This window comes from Diabrotica virgifera, chromosome 7, assembly GCF_917563875.1.
Source record: "Diabrotica virgifera virgifera chromosome 7, PGI_DIABVI_V3a".
NCBI classification, from domain to species: domain Eukaryota; kingdom Metazoa; phylum Arthropoda; class Insecta; order Coleoptera; family Chrysomelidae; genus Diabrotica; species Diabrotica virgifera.
The window spans coordinates 166,069,944-166,088,679 of record NC_065449.1 but is presented as its reverse complement, the minus strand read 5'-3'; the positions used below and the strand labels follow the sequence as shown (position 1 = coordinate 166,088,679).

The window sequence follows — 18,736 nt, the reverse complement described above, 5'->3', positions numbered from 1 at the left end:
ATTTGTGTAGAATGAACGATGATAGACAGGTAAAACGCATATGGGAGGCAAAAGTACAAAACAAGAGAGGAAGAGGGAGACCAAATAAAACCTGGAACGATGAAGTGGTAGAAATTCTGAGGATGAAAAATACAACGTGGACTGAAGCGAAACGAAGGGCCAAGAATAAGCAAGATTGGAGACGATTTGTGTATGATGTAGATGTATGAAATGTATTTTTAAACACCTTACACTGTTAGGTAGAAAGGTTGTATTTTGACCACACGTGACACCCAATCTGCTTGTGTGAGAATTAGTGCTTATGGCTTATAAAAAAAAAAATGGTGTTCATAAGCGGTCAAACGATGATGGTGAAGATATTAATAGCCCCAAAACACATTGAAAATAATGCATGGATTGACTATACAGGGTGGGCCAAGGAAAACATTCCACCTCGATATTTGGCAGTATTCATTAGATTTTAAAGAAATACTGAAACAGGTCGATTTTTATTTTTAAATTACAATTTTTTGATAAATATCGCATACTCGTAACATCATCCATCCATCTGGCGTGATGACGTAATCCAAGATTTTTTAAATAGGAATAGGGGTCGTGGGGTAGCTTATTTGAAAGGGTGTTCAATTCTCTATTCAATAATATAAACATTTACATAATTATTTATACAGGGTGTCCAAAAAATTGTTTTTAAATTAAAATGTTTGACAAATAAAGAAGAATTGATGTAATTTATTTAGTTCAAAATACATTTTATTGCTATCAGAAATCATAAAAAATGTTTATACTTATCATAAATGAACATTTGTTTTTTTTGTGCAACAGTAAAATGTATTTTAAATTAAATAAATTACATACATTCTTCTTTTTTTGGGAATTAGTTAAATATAAATTTTTTTTTGGATTAGGTATTTATTTAATTTAAAATGTATTTTAAATTACATAAATTACATACGTTCTTCTTTTTTTGTGAAATAATTTAATTTAAATTTTTTTTGGCACCCTGTACAAATAATTATATAATTCAAAATCAATGGGAAAACCCCAGTAACTGGCTGTTTACCATAGTTAAAAACACATACAGGAGTAAAAAACTTCGATTTGTATACCATTATACAAATCGAAGTTTTTTACTTGTGCATGAATAATTCATTTCTTATACCCAGTCGCTTATTTCTACAATTTCTTCATGTAATTGATATCTTCGTCATTTTGTCTTTCTTCGTATCTTTGTCTTTCTTCGTCACTACTTCGTTCATATAAGTTTTTCATCACATATTTTTCGTCCTTCGTCATAATTTCGACCTTCGCGTCTTAGTCTATCCTCGTTGTTTCTTCTCTCACGTCTTCGTCTTTCTTCTTCTTCAAGTCTTTCTTCTTCTGCGCATCTTTCATCGTCTTTTCGTCTTTCTTCTTCCAATCTTCGTTTTTCTTTTTCTCGTCTTTCATCATTTTCCCGACTTTCTTCTTCCAATTGTGGTTTTTCTTCTGCAATCGTATTTTTTCGTCTTCTAGTTGTCTTTTTTCTTCCTTTCGTCTTTCGTCATCTTGGTCTATATCTGATACGTCATCCTCCTCTTCGTCGTCTTCAGTTTCGTCGTCGTTAATGAATGTATTTAAAAAGGAACAAATGCGAACAACCACGTCATGGTTTTCAATTTTATAATTTAAACCAAAAATTTGGCAAATCGCAATTAAATCAGGAAGATCAAATTTTTAACTTACGTCTTTACATTTACACAAAAATTGTTCGGAAGCGTCGAACCGAAAACCAGGAAAAGCACGGAAAGCTTTTCTAGTTTTCGAGGTTCACCTTCAGTGGTAAAACTAATATACTGTAAAATTTTAGCATCTCTCAATTTAGCCTGAGTAATATTAGAGCCAGCATTACCGATAGAACCCAAAGTTGCCATAATAATAAAATATTTAAAAAAAAAAATTCAACAATATCGAAAAAAATATATATTTTATATTCATATAAAGTATAAGCATGCAAAAATGAAACCTTTTCAAAAATCATTACTGTCTTTTAATAACCAATAACTTGCTATCAAACAAAGGTGTGCTATCAAACCTACAAAAATTATCGTTTTACTAACCTAAAACGAAAATATATATATGGCAAAAAATACTAGATAATAATAAAATTATTTAGTCCTCATCTGTTACGTAATTGATTATATTATAAACGTTTTTTAATATTTTACAGTTTGTTTAAAATGTTCAAATGTACGAGAATGTTTTGTTTATACTTTTATTATAGACACAAAATTAAATCAACATCTAATAGTTCAATTATTATAATTATCAACAAGTACCTATACAAAAACATTTTTAGCCCAATTAGGGAACACAAAATTTTAAGAAAACCTCCAAAAAAATAAAGGAAGGATGAAAATTTGGGAATAGGTAGTTGAAATTGTCTATTAATATATTAGCAAAAGTTTACAATTCTACATCCCCTCCATTTTACAAAAATTGGAAAATACCGGGTGAAAAATATTTTCTCAGGAATGAAAACACATACTTTCAAAATAAGTCCAGAATTGGATAAAATGACATTCTAATCAACTTTTGTTCCATACAGTTTATTTACTAAATCAATACTTTTTGAGTTATTTGTTAGTGAATATGTTCATTTTTGACAAAAAAACATGTTTTTGGACGGTTTTTCGGATATAACTCAAAAAGTAAGTATTTTAGCGAAAAAAATGTTTTTATCAAAATTATAGCCTATAAAAAATGAAAAAAAAAATGGTTTATGCGTGAGGTCTGCAGACCCAGCAGAAGCAGAGTTGTAGCTAATGAAAAGTGGGTTCTTCTTCGTCAAATTCCAAATCGAATATTTCAATGTGAAATAATAAAAAACGGAGCACTTTTCAGGGAAAATTCATTACAACTTTTTTAAAGTTTTTAGAAAAAGGTTTATTATTGTTGTTTAAAAAAACTTATAACATTAAAAGTGAGTTACGCTCAAAGTATTGTTGTTCCCTTTTATTTTTTGGTAAAAAAATGGCGAAAATCACCCCCTAATTAGCTTCTCAAATAAACTTAATAGTTATCGCTTCACAAGTTATTTTACTTATGTATTGTTGATATTATCTATAAGTTTTATTGGTTCAAAGTACTCTGTTTTGAAAAAAATTGGGTTTAAAATAAAACATTTTTTTTATTTTGAAAAAAAAATGGAATTGTTTATGGAACTAACTTAAAAATTATTAGTAATACCAAAAATCTCAAAGAGTAATAAAATGTACTTTTTGCTTTCCTGAATATTCTTGATTTTTTGTTATCTTGTTAGAGAAAAATTGGTTGTGCTATGGCTGTTCAAAATTTGACTAAACTGGTGATTAGTTGTTCGTTCAAGCCATTTTAACTACAACTTTTTTAAAAATGAGAACTTTGAACCGATGAAACTAACAGATAATAATATAAATAATACATAGGTAAAGTAACTTGTGAAGTGGTAATGATAAAATTTATTTGTGATGCTAATTAGGGGGTCATTTTCGCATTTTTTTTTAACAAAAAATATAAGGAACCAACATTATTTTGAGCGTAACTTACTTACTTTTAATGTTACAAGTTTAAAAAAATAAACCTTTCTTGAAACACTTTAAAAAAGTTGAAATGAATTTTCCCCGAAGAGAGCCCTGTATTTGAGTTATTTCGCATTAAAATATTCGATTTGGAATTTGACGAAGAAGAACCTATATTTCATTAGCTGCAACTCTGCTTCTACTGGATCTACAGACCTCATGTAGGCACCACTGTTTTCAGTTTTTTATAAGCTATATTTTTGTTAAGAATATTTTTTTCGCTAAAATACTTACTTTTTGAGTTATCTCCGAAAAACCGTCCAAAAACATGTTCTATTTTGTTAAACATGAACATATTGACTCGCAAATAACTCGAAAATTATTGACTTGGCGACAAAACTTTATAGAACAAAAGTTGTTTAGAATTAGTCACTTTATCCAATTCCGGTCCTATTTTGAATATATAATTTTCACCTTCGGGAGGGGGGAATTCCCCTCCATTTTTGAAAAATGGAGGTGATATAGAATTGTAAACTTTTTCTTATATAATAATAGACAATTTCAACTACCTATTCCCAAATTTTCATCCTTCCTTTATTTTTTTTTGGGTCAGATTGTTCATTGATCGGGCTATTTGGCCGATATTAACTGGTAAATTTCTATGAAATGGATTTTAAAAATAATGAGATTATTTGACCGCGACCGTATTATAAAGGAGAGTTTATAAAATGGCCGTTAGTACAAGTTGCCGATTTTGACAGGTTGCCGTTAACACAGGTTTTACTGTAATAACATTTTACTAAAATAAAAATTTGTTTCATGAGAAGTAGCAAAATTTAAGATATTGTAAGATTGGGAAGTCAGCGCAAAAGGATGTGGTACAACCATGTAAGACGAATGTAGGCAAATAGACTCCCAAAAATTGCCCCAGAAAGCAACCCCCCCCCCCCCCCCCCCGAAGACCACCTAAAAGATGGAGGGATAGTTGGCAATCTACCTCCCAGGAAATTAACCAGAGGCAGCTTCAGAAATAAACCGACCAAAAGATCTCCAAGAAGTAAAAGAAGAAGAAGAAGAAGAAGAAGAGAAGTAGCTAATTTTTTGGGATTACATGCCTTCAAATTCATTAAATTTTTTATAAGTAGAGATAAAACCCATTAGAGGTAAACTGCCCTATTTCACTGTAAATTACCGTTAATTACAGTAACTAGGGCAAAGTTTAACGTGTTATTAGTTGGATTGTACAAAATAGTTATATGTTATGATTATAATACGATCATGTTGTCTTTCAAACCGAAAGATACCTAATTATGGAATATATAAGGTTTTTAACCCTCGTAAGACGGTGCTTAGATTCTTACGTAAACAACGGTGCGGGGTGCATTTGCACCCCATCTGTATATCCATTTTTTTTATATGTGAACGTCGGGGAAATTGATTTGAAAGATAATTAGAACTTGTTTATTATACTATGAAACATAATTTTACAAACAAAGTAGGTACTCATTTCTTCTTTTAACAAAATATTATCGTTTCAACACAAACACATGAAATTTTTCACAGAGTGAGCAGCACAAAGTTTTTACTCACAATACAGTTATGCCGGGACTTTGGGCCTTTTTTCTCTGACATAAGTAACACCAACCTCGTCGTCCTTGTCCCGTAGCTGTGTTAGCTCTAGGTGGAACATCAAAAACATCCAGTTCAGGATATGAAATTTTCATCACTTGCACCCTGCAGACATTTTTCCAAAAAAACACGTACTTAAACGCAAATAGTTTTAAATACTGTAATGGGTGGAATACGTTTAGAATTGAATTTAATGCAAATAAAAAAAAAGTAAGAAATAAAAAAATATGATAAAATATTTTTAAGAAACGCTTTTCTTTAGTTACGAGTGACTATAATTAAACATATTATAAAAAAATCAACGAAAAAGCAAAAAAAATAAAAAAATGAAAAAATCTAACACATTCGTCAAAGAAAAGCGTGGCGCGTCTTCATCGTATAAACGGTTTTCGCACCACACTTTTCTTTAACGAATGTGTTAGATTCTTTGTTTTTATATTTTTTGCTTTTTACTTGATTTTTTTATAATATGTTTAATTTTAGTCAATCGTAACTAAAGAAAAGCATGTCCTAAAAATGTTTTTTCATATTTTTTTATTTTTTACCTTTAGTGTTACACTTTTAAACATTAAAATATATCGTCATGTTTATTAAAATATGTATGTATAAAACATATTATAATGTACAAACATAAAAACTAGTCGGAATCGGCAAACATTTTTAAACTTTATTGTTTATTTATGAAGCATAACCTAAACTATTAACGTAAAAAGTGAAATTATGTATAGTTCATATAATTAGCTACAATCTCTAAAAGATTCAAGTTTATTCATTGCAGAAACAAAAGAATTTAAGCATTTTCCGTTAAAATCGTTTTTTTATTTAAATAATTAATAAACAAAAAAAAATAAGTATTGACTATTGGTGTATCGTTCCGGCGAATGCACATGTCTGCCAATTTTTAGTCATTTGCATTGAAGAAAAGGCAGTCAAATTGTCGTCCAAAGATTTGACCCAAATCATTGAACTAAAGAAAAGCGTTTCATTAAATGATACGACAAAACGAATTCTAATATTAATTGTTGCACAAAACGTCTCTACCGGTGGTTTTTCTAAGACTACGATAAATACACGAATTTTTTTAATTTGAGTTTTGGTTGAAGTTTTGTTTCGTATCGTTTTGAAATTTGACACGAACAAACGCCGATTTATTTATAAATAAATATATTTAACAAAAGAGTAAACAAAATTTGAAATTTTATTGTTTATTTATGAAGCCTAACGTAAACAATTAACGTAAAAAGTGAAATTATGTGTAGTTCATATCATTAGTTACAATCCGTAAAAGTTTCCGTACCGCCATTAAGAAGAACAAAAAAATACACTTTCTTTAAATAAACTTTTTTTATCCGATGCCTAAATTTTGTGTTATTTTGGAACTACTAATGAAATAAAAAATTTTAGTATGTAGTTCCAAAATGACACAAAATCTAGGCATCGGATAAAAAAGTTTATTTGAAGAAAGTGTATTTTTTTTTCAAATTGGGCTCTGTACGGCTATTCTTTATTATATTACGAATACGTCTGCCAAATATCTCGAAAAAATATTCAAAATTACAGCCGCAATCTTTGAACGCGTTTTTGCTACCTGTTGATCGCTACTGTATCACCTTGATTAAAAATTTTCCAACAATTATTGTTCAGAAATCATTTGTGGCATTTTTCAATGTGTTTGTGTGTGTTTTATTCTGTTATAAGTATAACTTCTTACGTGCGTACAAAGTACACACAATCTTTTTTTTTTATTTAAACAATTAATAAACATAAACAATTTTTTTATTAACTATTCGTGTATTGTTCCCGCGAATGCATATGTCTGTAAATTTTCATTCATTTGCATTGAAGAAAAGTCAGTCAAATTAACGTCTAAAGATTTGATGCAAACTATTGAAGTAAAGAAAACGTTTAAAAATGGACAAAAATAAAAAAAAATATTAAAAAAGATAGGTGATAAAAACGAGGTCTGGGGTGAATCTGCACCCCGCACCGCCTTACGAGGGTTAAAACATTCAAAGGTAAACTGCAATATGTCACTGTAAATATCATTAATTGGATGTAGTTATGCATAAAAGAACCGACCCAAAATATATGAAAATGAGCTACGACAGGTTTTATGTATTTCAATTGCAAAAAAAATAATAGAGCAGTTTGAATTATTTAAGCGTTTTATGGGTAAAACTAATTTCTTGGTGTAAATCTAAGATAATTTATTGACCATATTATAAAAAATGTTATTTTGTTTTTGTTATGTGGCTTAGTTCCTTTTTGCATAATGTGAATACCTGGATTATAAAAGAATATTGGAACCACTCTGATATTTATTCAATATGGATTAAAAATAATATTTTGGACGGCTAAATATTTTATTCATCAAATAAACTACATATATTATCCGTCAAATTCAAAATCTAAGTTAATGTCGTAACCATCAAGATAATTTTCAACGTTAGTATCACTTGTCAGAGTAGTATAGTGGTGCTTAACGTCTTCAGGAATAAGATGTATAGTATTTTTACTACAAAAGCGATATTACGTAGGTCAAAATTTTTGACGTAAGAGAAGTGTCAAAACATTAGAATGTGACTTTTCATTATTGCCATGTTTATTATAAACATGGCAATAATGAAAAGTCACATTCTAATGTTTAAAACATTTATAACATTTTATAATAAACATGGCAATAATGAAAAGTTACATTCTAATGTTTTGACAATTCCCTTACGTCAAAAATTTTGACCTACGTAATATCGCTTTTGTAGTAAAAATACTATAGTAAAGATGAGATGTCTTTAAGCTTTTTGGGCGATATTGGTTTGCCCGTAGGCCACAGTTGAGTTAGCGATGGCGAAAAGATATTTTTTGTGTTATCTAAACAATGTCTGCCTTTTGGTTTCTTTGAAATGCCTACTAGAACATAGTCTTCCCTGTGTGTTTTTGACATAAATAATTCAAATGATTTGTCTTTATAAATTTTTATTTCTTTCAAATGAAGCTAATTAATTTTTTCTCCAGACGCATCTACTTTGCGGTTGGTAATAAGCTTTTCTGCATCTTTGGTTTCAAAAAATTTTCCTTTTGCATTTTCGTTAAGTAAGGGATTTTTTACTACAGCTTTTTATGATATTTATGTAATCGCATAGCAGATTCTCTGCTGTAACTTTACTGCCTTTTCTATGTCTATATTTACACTTAAATGTAACTGAAAGATAACGGTTTATGTAAACACAACCGGAACTAACAATAGAATAACTAGGTATAGAATTTACTTAAAGGAACCAACCCGTTTGGTTCCTTTATGCAGAATTCTGTAACCGCGTTTTACTGTATACGTAAGGGCACTATCCCACATATAGCGTGACTATGCACATAAATAAGTTGGTTCTGTTTTGCATTTTATAGAATACTAATTTTTATAATCGAAAATTTCATTATCTCTAAACTGACAAAATGCGGGTTGGTTCCTTTATGCAGAACTACATCCAATTACAGTAATTAGGGCAAGTTATAACGTATTATCAGTTGCATTGTACAAACTAGTTATAATATGTTATGATTAAAATATGATCACATTGTCTTTCAGACCGAAAGATACATAATTATGGGATATATAAAATTTTTAAAATATTCAAACTACTCTACTGAAAAGTTGCTTAAAATGGCATAGTGTAGTTTACCTCCGAGCTCCAGTATTATTTTCTTTTTAAATGGGTTAATTTGTTTTCTTAGCCAACATAAACTATAATGGAACTGTGTATAAAGTTTCTGGGTCTTAGGAGCTAAATGTCAATAAGTTAGATAATGCAACCCACTTTACAAGTACAAGTTTACTTACTTGACAGTGAGACATGGTCCACATTGTCCACTTAACAGATTTGTTTAGGTACTCGGATTACATGTTTGGAACATCTCAATTCTAATAATGCTAAGTTTCGTGTTGATTTAATAAATGTTTAGAACTGTACTCTCTAACGCCAAATTATATTAACCCATTGAGCAGGGCCGATTCTAAGGTTTTGAGCGCCCCGGGCAAAATAAAATTTGGCGCCCTTTAATACAAGAATATACCTACAAAACTATGTAAAAATACATTTATTTAAAATAATGGTACAATAGTTATTATTTATAACTGATCCAACATATGACATAGCATAAGGAAGTTCAAACGACGAAGGAGCGAGATAAAAGATAAAGATAAATGTACATTGTCAACAAGCAGAAAAAAATTTGTATAATGTTGTACAATACCAATAAAGATGTTGATTGTGCGCAAGATATAGCTGCATCCCCAATGACTAAATTGATAAAGGGATTGGCATCCATATGGCATAAAAAAGCACGACGATATTCCTTGCAAACACGAGCTTGTACACCTTTATTTTTTCCATTCATGTTTGAGCCACTGTCATATCCTTGGCCTTACAATCATCTAAATTAAATTACAAAGCATTCATTAATTTTTCATTACTTATCTCATATAATGAGTAGGACGAGGACTATTACTCTAGGCGCCAAATAGAGGTCACCGTGTCATTTTCAATTCTGATGGACAAACTCAACGGTTTCTTATGGACTTTGGGCTGCTGATTACGAATTTCGAGGGGGGATTTCGATCCGAGTGGTCAAAAAATAGTTATAAACAATTTAATTGTTTATAAATTGTTTATAAGGCTCTGGCTCATAAACTAAAAGAGATAAAAAAAATGTTTCAAATAAAATTTGTTCCCGAATAAAAAACAAGGAAACAACCGTTTACTAAACTTAAATCCGACAATTAGAACTCAAGATATTGTAAAATTAGTGCACAATGCAAATTGCAAATTGCAAAATAAGTATTTTTCGAAGCTTTACCGATCGTAACTCGGCTTCTACTCATGCAAATGAGCCTTATAAGGTGTGCTTTTAAAGCTTAATTAAGAGGTTTCCAAACAAAGTTAGTTAAATTATTTGATCTTCATTTGTTTTAAAGTTATACCCGTTTGAAGTTATAATTCTCTTAAAAAAATTGTACATTAATTTGTTTATAAAGGTTTCAAGTAAACTTGAGCTATAAACATTTATACTTTAATTAACAATAATGATAAAACAACTCAAAAGGAACAATTTGAGCTTAGGAAAATGTTCGTAAGTTTATTTTTGGCTAAGATGTCGAAATTTTAATGGCGCGCTATGAGGCTCAAGATTGGCTCACAGTCAAGTAAGTATGTATTCTTCGACGCTTTATCGATCGTAACTCGGCTTCTACGCATGAAAATTAGCCAATATATGATATCCATATAAAAATGGATCGAGTTCTTTTGCAGCATCATCATTGCATATAAAACGAGCATTTATGATGTGGCGGCATACACACAATTGACGGGACTTGATGATGCTGCAAAAGAACTAGATCCACTTTATATGGATATCATATAGATAATTAGACTGTGAAGCCTCAAAAAGTTTTAGTTTTACTGCCTACAAGAACAGACTTGTACCACCATGTAACTGTTAAAATTTCGCTAAGAACTTATGCAGATGTAAAAAAGCTGATATTCCCTGTATATCTCTATGCAGATTTGCAGATGCATGAAAAAAATGTTTGTAAAAATAGTATTAATAAATAATATCAACTAGCTTTTTAGTCATACTTCTGAAATATTAGTTTTTAATGTTTTTTTCTCATTTAGTGCAAAAAATAGAAGATAGTGTAAATAGAATGAAAGGTGATACGAGGTACAGTATGATGATTTAATTATAAGAATTATATGATAAAATTTTATTAGAATCTTCAAAAATGAAAAATGAAGATAACGTATGTATACATAGATATTATAATTTGCATCGAGAAGTTAGCGCGTGAACCTTTACGCGGTGAGCCGATCTTGCGCCTCATAGCGCGCGCCATTAAAATATCGACATCTTGGCCAAAAATAAACCTATGAACATTTTCATAACCTCAAATTGTTCCTTTTGAGTTTTTCTATCATTATTGTTCATTAAAGTATAAATGTTTATAGCTCAAACTTGCTTGAAACCCTTATAAACAAATGAATGTACAATATTTTTAAGAAAATTGTAACTTCAAACGGGTATAACTTTAAAACAAATGAAGATCAAGTAATCTAACAAACTTTGTTTGGAAGCCTGTTAATTAAGCTTTAAAACGACACCTTCTAAGACTTATCTTCATGCGTAGAAGCCGAGTTACGATTGATAAAGCTTCGAAAAATACTTATTTTGCAATTTGCAATTTGCATTGTGCACTAATTTTAAAATATCTTGAGTTTTAATTGTTAGAGTTAAGTTTAGTAAACGGTTTTTTCTTGGTTTTTTTATTAAGGAACAAATTTTATTTAAAACATTTTGTTTTATCTCTTTTAGTTTATGAGCCAGTGCCTTATGAACAATTTATAAACAATTAAATTGTTTATAACAATTTTTTGACCACTCGGATCGAAATCCCCCCTCAAAATTCGTAATCAGCAGCCAAAAATCTATAAGAAACCGTTTAGTTTGTCCATCAGAATTGAATATGACACGGTGACCCCTCTGGCGCCTAGACTATATGATTCGATACTTAGAACAAAACTATGGGAGGCATGGAAGACATCGAAGTTCCACGAATATTAATAAGAGCAGTAAAAGCCGTCTACAAGAATAACAAACCAGCTATCAAAATGGATAATACAATATGCAGTCCATTTCAGACAATACAGTGAAAACTGCTTAAATCCTTAGTAATATGCAGGGTGTTTGGGTGTTACTAAATAAGTGCGACAAAGTTTAAGGGCTACATGAAAAAATAATGACAGTTCCTATAAACGTATGCCCGCTAATGCTTCGTTTCCGAGATACAGGCTGTTGACATTTTTCTTACAAACAGAAACAGACGATTTATTTAGTGCTCTAAAAGCGGTTGAGATACGCAAATGAAATTTGATGGGTTTTAATAGGTAATTATTGCGCATTTTTTTGACATAAAATTAAGAATTTTATATCTACCATTAGCGCGAATAAGGGTAATGGTCTGAATTTTTTAAAGAAAAAAAAGTATGCCACTGAGATATTTCAAATAAAAAATCCTTTTGGAATTCCTCGTTAAATTTGTGATACAAAAATCTATCTTTTCTTTTTTTTTTTCATGCAACGCGCCGTTTTTATGCAAAAAATAAAACATCTGAACCCATACAAGGTATTCGAAATGAGTTTCTATACATATATAGGTATATTCATATGAAAAAGAACTTGTCATCTCTAATTCATTCATACCTAATTTATTGGCAGAAAAAATGGTAAAAGAAGAAATAAATCACTTTTCAATGAAAGAATAGGTAAATTTATTTACTAACACGGGTGAGAATAATAATTTTAAAAAATCACTTCAAATGTTCAAAATTTCCGTCGTTTACCTCCTGACAATTTGCAATTTAATATTATCCTACCATAAACTTTATATTTTTTATTACGTGGAGTGCTACTAACCGAAATTTATATAACGTAAAAATAAACAAAATTACCTAATTAATACCACAATAAACCGCAAATTCTCAATATCTAACAAATCTTTCATTTCACTTTAAAAATTATTACACACCCACGGACACGCGCCAATCGTGTTAACGCAAAGTTTACAGAACAGGAGGAACAGAAATAGACTGAGCCGCTATAGGTGAAATTTCCTAATCATTTTAGGCACGATGGGACCCTATAACTTAAATAGTAGAACCTAAAAGAAAAGGTTTGAACACTGTGCCATCACTTTTCAGTGGCACATGCGTCGACAGTGGCGCATCAAAATTTCCACTTATGGACGGGATACATAAATTAAAAAATGCCTTCCCTCACTACCAGAATTCAATATTTTTCATTTATTTAGGTTCTATGTGATTAAGACATAAGATTCATCGTAATTTTAACTCACCACCCCCTTCCCCCTGCTCCCACCTCCAAAAACTTTATTTTTCGATTTTATTTTTTTCTGTGGGATGCAATCAATTTTAAAATTTCAAAAAATTCACACGCATAGTTAAGGCTTTTATAAAACACGTCTATTTTTTTGTAGACCTGTAGGTGCAATATACATAACCTCAAAAAATTTTTAAAATTTTTGTTTTGGAAAAAAGTATATAACTTTTTTTGAGGATAGCTGCAAATCTATTTTTTTTAATCTTATGTAATTTATCAAACAATATATTTCTAATTTTTTTCAGATTTTTCTGTAACTCTGGTTACCTTCAAAAATCCAAAAAACTGTTTTTTAAGGGGGTTTTGGTGGGTTTGAACGTGTTTCTCCCATTTTTAAATATTCTAAAGGACTCAGTTACTTCAAGTTACATATAACCTATAAAATAGAAATTGATTTGATATATTATGAAGTCTATAAAATAGGGGAAATCCCCCAAAACCCCCCAAAAAGCAGTTTTTCGGATTTTTGAAGGTGGCGAGCCTTACGAAAAATCTTAAAAAAATTATAAATATAGTGTTTGATACAACACACAAGATTAAGAAAAAATTAAACCTGCAACTATTCCCCAAAAAAAGTTATACGCTTTTTCAAACTAAATTTTTTTTAAAATTTTTTGAGGTTATGTACACTCTACCCACGGGTCTATAAAAATAGACATGTTTTATTAAAGCCTCAGGTATGCGTGTGAATTTTTTGAAATCTTAAAATTGATTGCATCCCAGTAAAAAAAAATAAAAACGAAAAATGAAGTTTTTGATGGTGGGGGCAAGGGGAAGTGGGTGGTAGGTTAAAATTACACTTAATCTTATGTGTTAATCACATAGAACTTAAAAAAATAAAAAAAAATGAATTCAGTTAGTAAGGGAGGGTAACTTTTAATTTATTTATCCCGTCCATAAGTGGAAAGTTTGATGCGCCACTGTCGACGCATGTGCCACTGAAAAGTGACGGCACAGTGTTCAAACCTTTTCTTTTAGGTTCTACTATTTAAGTTATAGGGTCCCATCGCGCCTAAAATGATTAAGACACTTCACCTATAGCGGCTCTTAGTCTAAAAGACAAAATTATTTAACCTTAACCATTGAGGCGTATATTTATAACATCCCTGACATAATATTATACGAGCGCTAGTATTATGTATAATATCCCTGACTATTCATAAATTTGACCTTTGTCAATTTTTTTAAGTATGTATGTACATTGTTACCATAATATAAGTGATAGGTACGTGACAAAAATGTCCTTTTAAAAACTGAACAAACTTTTTAGATCGTAAAAACATTTTTTAATACATTAATACTGTATGGGTGATAAAAATTCGTAGGTTGCATTACATTAATAAGAGAATTTTTGTTTTTTTTTTTTTTTTTTTTTTAAACGATGTCAAAGTACTGTCAAAGTATAAAGACGTATTTAAAAAGTTCTTTCCAAAACTTTAAATATTTCGAAGTTCTAAACCTTTTTGAAGGATCAGACAGGCTGCCGACGAGTTTGTACAACATCGAATATCTCAAAAATAGGTATACATTTCGTGGGGCAGAAAAGTAAGTTAAAAAAAAACAATTATAAAGAGGACCGATGGAGGTAAGTCCAAATATTTACTCAAATCTTCCGCTGCTTGATAATTCTGATATTGATATTGATCAAAATAATGAAAATTTAACGTGCAATGCCTTAAACGGCGTTTCTAAAACACCTAAGGCCATAGCGGAAAAGAAAAAACAGAACAACATGGAACCAGAACACGAATCAGAAATAGTAGAGAAAAATAAAACTAAAAACAAAAATAAGAAGGCAGCAAAACGTCAAAGGCCGAATGAGTGCCAGGAAGATGAAGATTCAGTGGCTGAAATGAAAAAGCAACTAAAAGAAAAGGACGAAGAAATTAAAAATCTCAGAAACCAAATCCATCAATTGAATGAAAAAATCAATGGACTACAAAATACAATAATAAACTCTCAAGAAAAAGTAATCGAAACTATAGATAAAAGATTCGACGAACTTAAAAACGAAAACCAGACAACCGATATACAAATAAATGAAAAAAAATCGATGACAGCAATCCCAAAGAAAAAAATTGAAGATACTAATAATAACATCGCAAATACAAAAAATTTACCCATAACACCCACAACAAAAACAAATGAAGATTTCCCTTCCCTGCCAAAAAAGGTCGGAAAAGACAACAGCGTGCCATCAACATCTAAGGTACAAGAACTATTTCCTTCCCTACCGAATAAGGGCAGGGAAGAGACAATGGAAACAAGCGAAATTGATAATATCCTTATCACCGAACAAAACAATCAAGAAAGCACTATAAACAGGTCCAAACCTAAACCACCCGTCATAAAACTACAAACAGTAAACGAAACAGGAACAATATTGAAAATTGCTGAAACTCAAAAGATATACACAGACAATAAAATCTCCAAAAACGGAAGAGAAACACTCATTCAAACAAAATGCCCTGAAGATTATAGAAAATTTACCCATATCTTGGAAGATTATAACAAAGAAATCAAAATTCAGTGGATCGCCTTCCCATTAGACGAAGATATCAAGCCTAAAATGGTTATTAGAGGACTTCCCTCAAATACAAAACCTATAGATATACAAACGGAACTATTAAATAAACATGAAATAAATACAATTAACGTAACAAACATGAAGTCTAGGAAGGCAGACAAAAAATCTCTGCCAATGTTTATAATTACAGTGGAAAAAGAAGACGTACCCAAAGCCAAGAAAATTACCAACCTTATGTACATGAGAGTAGTAATAGAAGATCTAAGAAAGAGCAACGGACCAACTCAATGTTTTAATTGCCAGGGCTTCCACCACGCCCAAAATGCATGCTTCAAAGACGCTAGGTGCGTAAATTGCGGAGAAAATCACAAGAGTAAATTCTGCCAAATTCCAGCAGAACAAAAAGCAAAATGTGCTAATTGCCAAGGGCAACACCCGGCAAGTTATAGAGGATGCCCAAAGATACCTGCCTGGGGAAGACCCAGACAAATAACAATAGAAAACAGAACACAACAACCTAAAAGAAACAATGGGCAATCGTACGCCCAAATCACCAAACCAACACAAAACCCAACAACAGATTCGACCATATTAATTTCAAAAGAACAACAAAAAGGACTGGCCACGATGATAGAAGAGCTAGTCATAAAAACGGTAAGTGAAGCGATTAAAAATGTAAAAATAGCACTGAACTAAGGCACGAGACTAGGGGATACCTGAAGATAGGCTCCTGGAATTCAGGCGGCATAAGAACTAATACAAACGTGCTGGACGAATTAATAAATAGATATGAAATGGATGTCGTAGCATTGCAAGAAACTAAACTAACTCATACCATCAATATCAAGTTTCCAGGATACGACATCTACAGGAACGACCACAGAGCAAATTCAGGAGGAACTGCTATCCTAGTGAGAAAAGGAATAAATCATACATTACAACATACGCCACCACTAAACACTATGGAAGCAACAACAATAAAAGTCCAGATGAGACAAGGTGAAATAAGGATCACTTCAGCATATGTAAGGCCAACAGATCCTCTAAACGACGACGACCTGAATACGTTCCTGAACGCCGAAGAACCGTCCATAATAATAGGAGACCTAAACGCCCGATCCCCTAACTGGAACGATAGAGCTACAAACAGAAACGGTAGAATACTGAATAGTTATCTAGTGAACAACGAAGACACCATAGTGATTGGGCCCATCGAACCAACATACTTTCCTGGAAATGCTCTACCAACCCATTTAGATATAGTAGTGGCCAAAAGCCTAGGACTACAAACAGACATCCGAACCTTAAACGAAGGATCAGCAGACCACAACCCCATACTCATAGAAATAGGTACATGGGAAGAAGATAACAGAACAACAAAGAAAAGAAAGAAAACCAAGTGGTCTAACTTCAAACGCCTAGTGAGCATAGGAATTGGAAACATTCCTACAATTGACAATCCACAAGAAATAGAGGAAAAAGTCCTAGAGCTCGAAAACATCATAAAAGAAGCACTAAGAAATAGCACTACTGAAGAAGAATATGAAATTCATATGGGAAGATTTAGAGACATAAATCAGGAAATAAAAGAAATGATAAGGGAAAAGAACAGAGCCAAAAAGAGAGCCAGAAGAACAAGAAACCAGGAAGATAAAAATAGGGCAAATCGACTGAATCGACAAGTCAAACAAGCACTAATAGACCATAGAAGCCAAAAGTGGGAAAACTACATAAAAGAAATGGAGGAAAGGAGCCAAAATATGCAAGAAATATGGAGGCTCCAAAGAACTTTAAGAAACGATAGAAAACCCATTCCTCCACTACATGGAGAAAATGGGATCGTCTACACAGAAGAAGATAAAGCCGAGGTGATGAGAAGGACACTTGAAAGAGAGTGTACACTGAATTATCACCAAGACGAAGATATAGACTTTATCGAAGAAGTCGAAGAAACAGAACTAGAAACGCCCGAAGAACAAGAAGAAATAATAAATCCCACATCACCAAGAGAAATAAGTGAACTGATTCGAAAAAGTTCACCAAAGAAAGCACCTGGTCCAGACGAAATCACTAACAGAGCTCTGAAGTATCTTCCCTCGAAAGCAGTTGTGTGTTTGACAAATATAACAAACGCAATACTAAGATACAGGCTCTTCCCAAATCGATGGAAGGAAGCCCATGTAATTATGATACCCAAGCCAGGAAAGAACCACATATTTCCTCAAAATTACAGGCCGATTAGCTTACTTCCAGCAGTCAGTAAGATAGTGGAACGGGTCATCCAAACCAGGCTCCAATCAGAGACAGACAGGCTAGGCATAATCCCAGAATCACAGTTTGGATTCAGAGCTCAACATTCCAGCGAACTTCAAATATTAAGACTTACCGAATATATAGTAGCTGGATTCAATGACCAACAATATACGGGAGCAGCCTTTCTGGATGTAAGCAAAGCCTTTGATAGAGTGTGGCATGAAGGACTGACATACAAAATGAGAGATTATGGATACAGCGGGGCCATGACGAAACTCATCTCCTCGTACCTAAGCGACCGGAAGTTCAGGGTCCGGATAGGACCAGTTCTATCAGAACACGGAATGCCGGAAGCTGGAGTACCACAGGGGGCAGTTTTATCACCCCTTCTGTATACCATATATACAGCAGATGTTCCAAGAACACCCGGAACATTGATCAGCCTTTATGCAGATGACACTGCAATTGCTGCAAAACACATGAACCTAGATATAGCTGTAAGAAATCTACAGACGGCATTGGATACAATAGAAGAATGGAGTATCCAATGGAAAATAGCAATAAATCCAGATAAGACCCAAGCGGTTATCTTCAAAAAGAGAAGAGATAACCCAGAAGAACAGCTAACATTGCAAGACAGACCCATCGAATGGCAAAACGAAGTTAAATATTTAGGAGTCACAATGGACCAAGGTCTTACATTCACATCACATGTCAACGCAACAGTCCAGAAAACAGCAGCGGCCAGATCAGCAATAAGAGGACTCACAGGAAGAAGAAGCAAATTAGCTATGAAAACAAAATTAAGACTGATAAATAGCATTATACTGCCAATAATTACATACGC

General features: G+C 31.9%; 1 protein-coding gene across 1 annotated transcript; it reads right to left on the bottom strand.

Annotated features, from left to right (window-relative positions):
- Positions 1-1,311: 1,311 nt before the first annotated feature.
- On the bottom strand, positions 1,312-5,260 carry LOC114331489 (uncharacterized). The gene is made up of 2 exons (XM_028281076.1): positions 5,182-5,260; positions 1,312-1,583 (listed from the first exon to the last, which is right to left on the bottom strand). Exons 1-2 carry the CDS (start codon positions 5,258-5,260, stop codon positions 1,312-1,314), a joined length of 351 nt encoding a protein of 116 aa, XP_028136877.1.
- Positions 5,261-18,736: the final 13,476 nt, after the last annotated feature.

What these genes read in the sequence shown, in the direction of transcription:
- LOC114331489 (XM_028281076.1), bottom strand. Translation starts at nt 5,260, where the DNA reads ATGAAAATTTCATATCCTGAACTGGATGTTTTTGATGTTCCACCTAGA. An exon ending in TACGGGACAAGGACGACGAG is followed by an intron (nt 1,584 to 5,181) that starts GTTGGTGTTACT and finishes ACGAAACTGAAG; the next exon opens with ACGACGAAGAGGAGGATGAC.